The following is a 975-nucleotide window of genomic DNA, read 5'->3' as shown; positions in this document are numbered from 1 at the left end:
TGCGGCTCCCGGTCGTCGGTACCGATATCTTTCTGTACTTTGGCGAGTCTAATGGTCCTTTTATTTTGCCCGTGTGAATGCTGGAGATGCACGTTCTCCGGTTATCAGGGCTCTGATCGACTCTGGTGCTCGTATTACGGTTGTTCCTAAAAGGAATCTACCTAAGGGTACTCGACTGCAACCTGTACTTACTCATGCCGGCTCCGCAGATCCCGGCAATCCTATTTTGCTATTGGGCTCTGCCATTGTAAGATTAACGTTGTATGATTCGCCTAATGTAGGCAATGGTAGTAATGTTTACTCCGACTTCGTGCCGCGGGCCGGTAGTAACTGTGTAAGTTTTGAATTTAAGGTTTATGTGGTAGAAGATTTAATTTGTGATATGTTGTTGGGCTTCGACTTCCTTTGGCATTATGGTTTGTCCTTACAGATGGTTGAAGGTTATGTCCGTTTGGTTGGTACTCGCGACCCTCTGGTGGGTCGGTATCGTGAACCTCTACCGGAACCTGATGCAAGGAGTGTGAGTGTGTCGTTGCCCTTCGCTCTACTTGGAGCAACTGGTTCTGCGGGTGTACTACCCGTCCCTTCGACTATCTGCCCTAGTGAAGCACAGGGTGTATGTACCCGTAATGCTTCTACCCAGACTACTGGTATGATTGATGAGTCTGTTCAGACGGTACCATCCACATCTAGCACAAGTTCTTCGGAGACTGTCCCCAAGAGCCTCGCCCGTTGTGCCAGAACTTGTGAAAGTCCGCCTGATGTTGTGATTGGTAATGGAGCTAGTTCTCTATACTCCCTTTGTCGGTACTCTGATGATGTCTATTCTCACCTTGGTTTTGGTGATGGTGATGGTGACGAAAGTCCTTCCCTGGCTCAGCGTAGGGTTTTCGCTGATGCTGGGGCTCCTATCTGTCTACTACAACCCCCTGATCCGTATGAGTTTTATGATGACCCTAAGAAGGGCGGACATAC

General features: G+C 48.8%; 1 protein-coding gene across 1 annotated transcript; it reads left to right on the top strand.

The window, feature by feature from the left end:
- Positions 1-430: 430 nt before the first annotated feature.
- Pmar_PMAR025161 (hypothetical protein) lies at positions 431-676 on the top strand (the record flags this gene model as incomplete). The annotated part of the gene is made up of 1 exon (XM_002781435.1): positions 431-676. A coding segment is annotated over one exon (246 nt), but the record flags the coding sequence as incomplete, so codon positions are not given.
- Between the last annotated feature and the right edge of the window lie 299 nt (positions 677-975).

This window comes from Perkinsus marinus, assembly GCF_000006405.1.
Source record: "Perkinsus marinus ATCC 50983 genomic scaffold scf_1104296942462, whole genome shotgun sequence".
Lineage (NCBI taxonomy): Eukaryota > Perkinsozoa > Perkinsida > Perkinsidae > Perkinsus > Perkinsus marinus.
The sequence above is the reverse complement of the archived record's forward strand: the minus strand, read 5'-3'. Positions and strand labels throughout refer to the sequence as shown.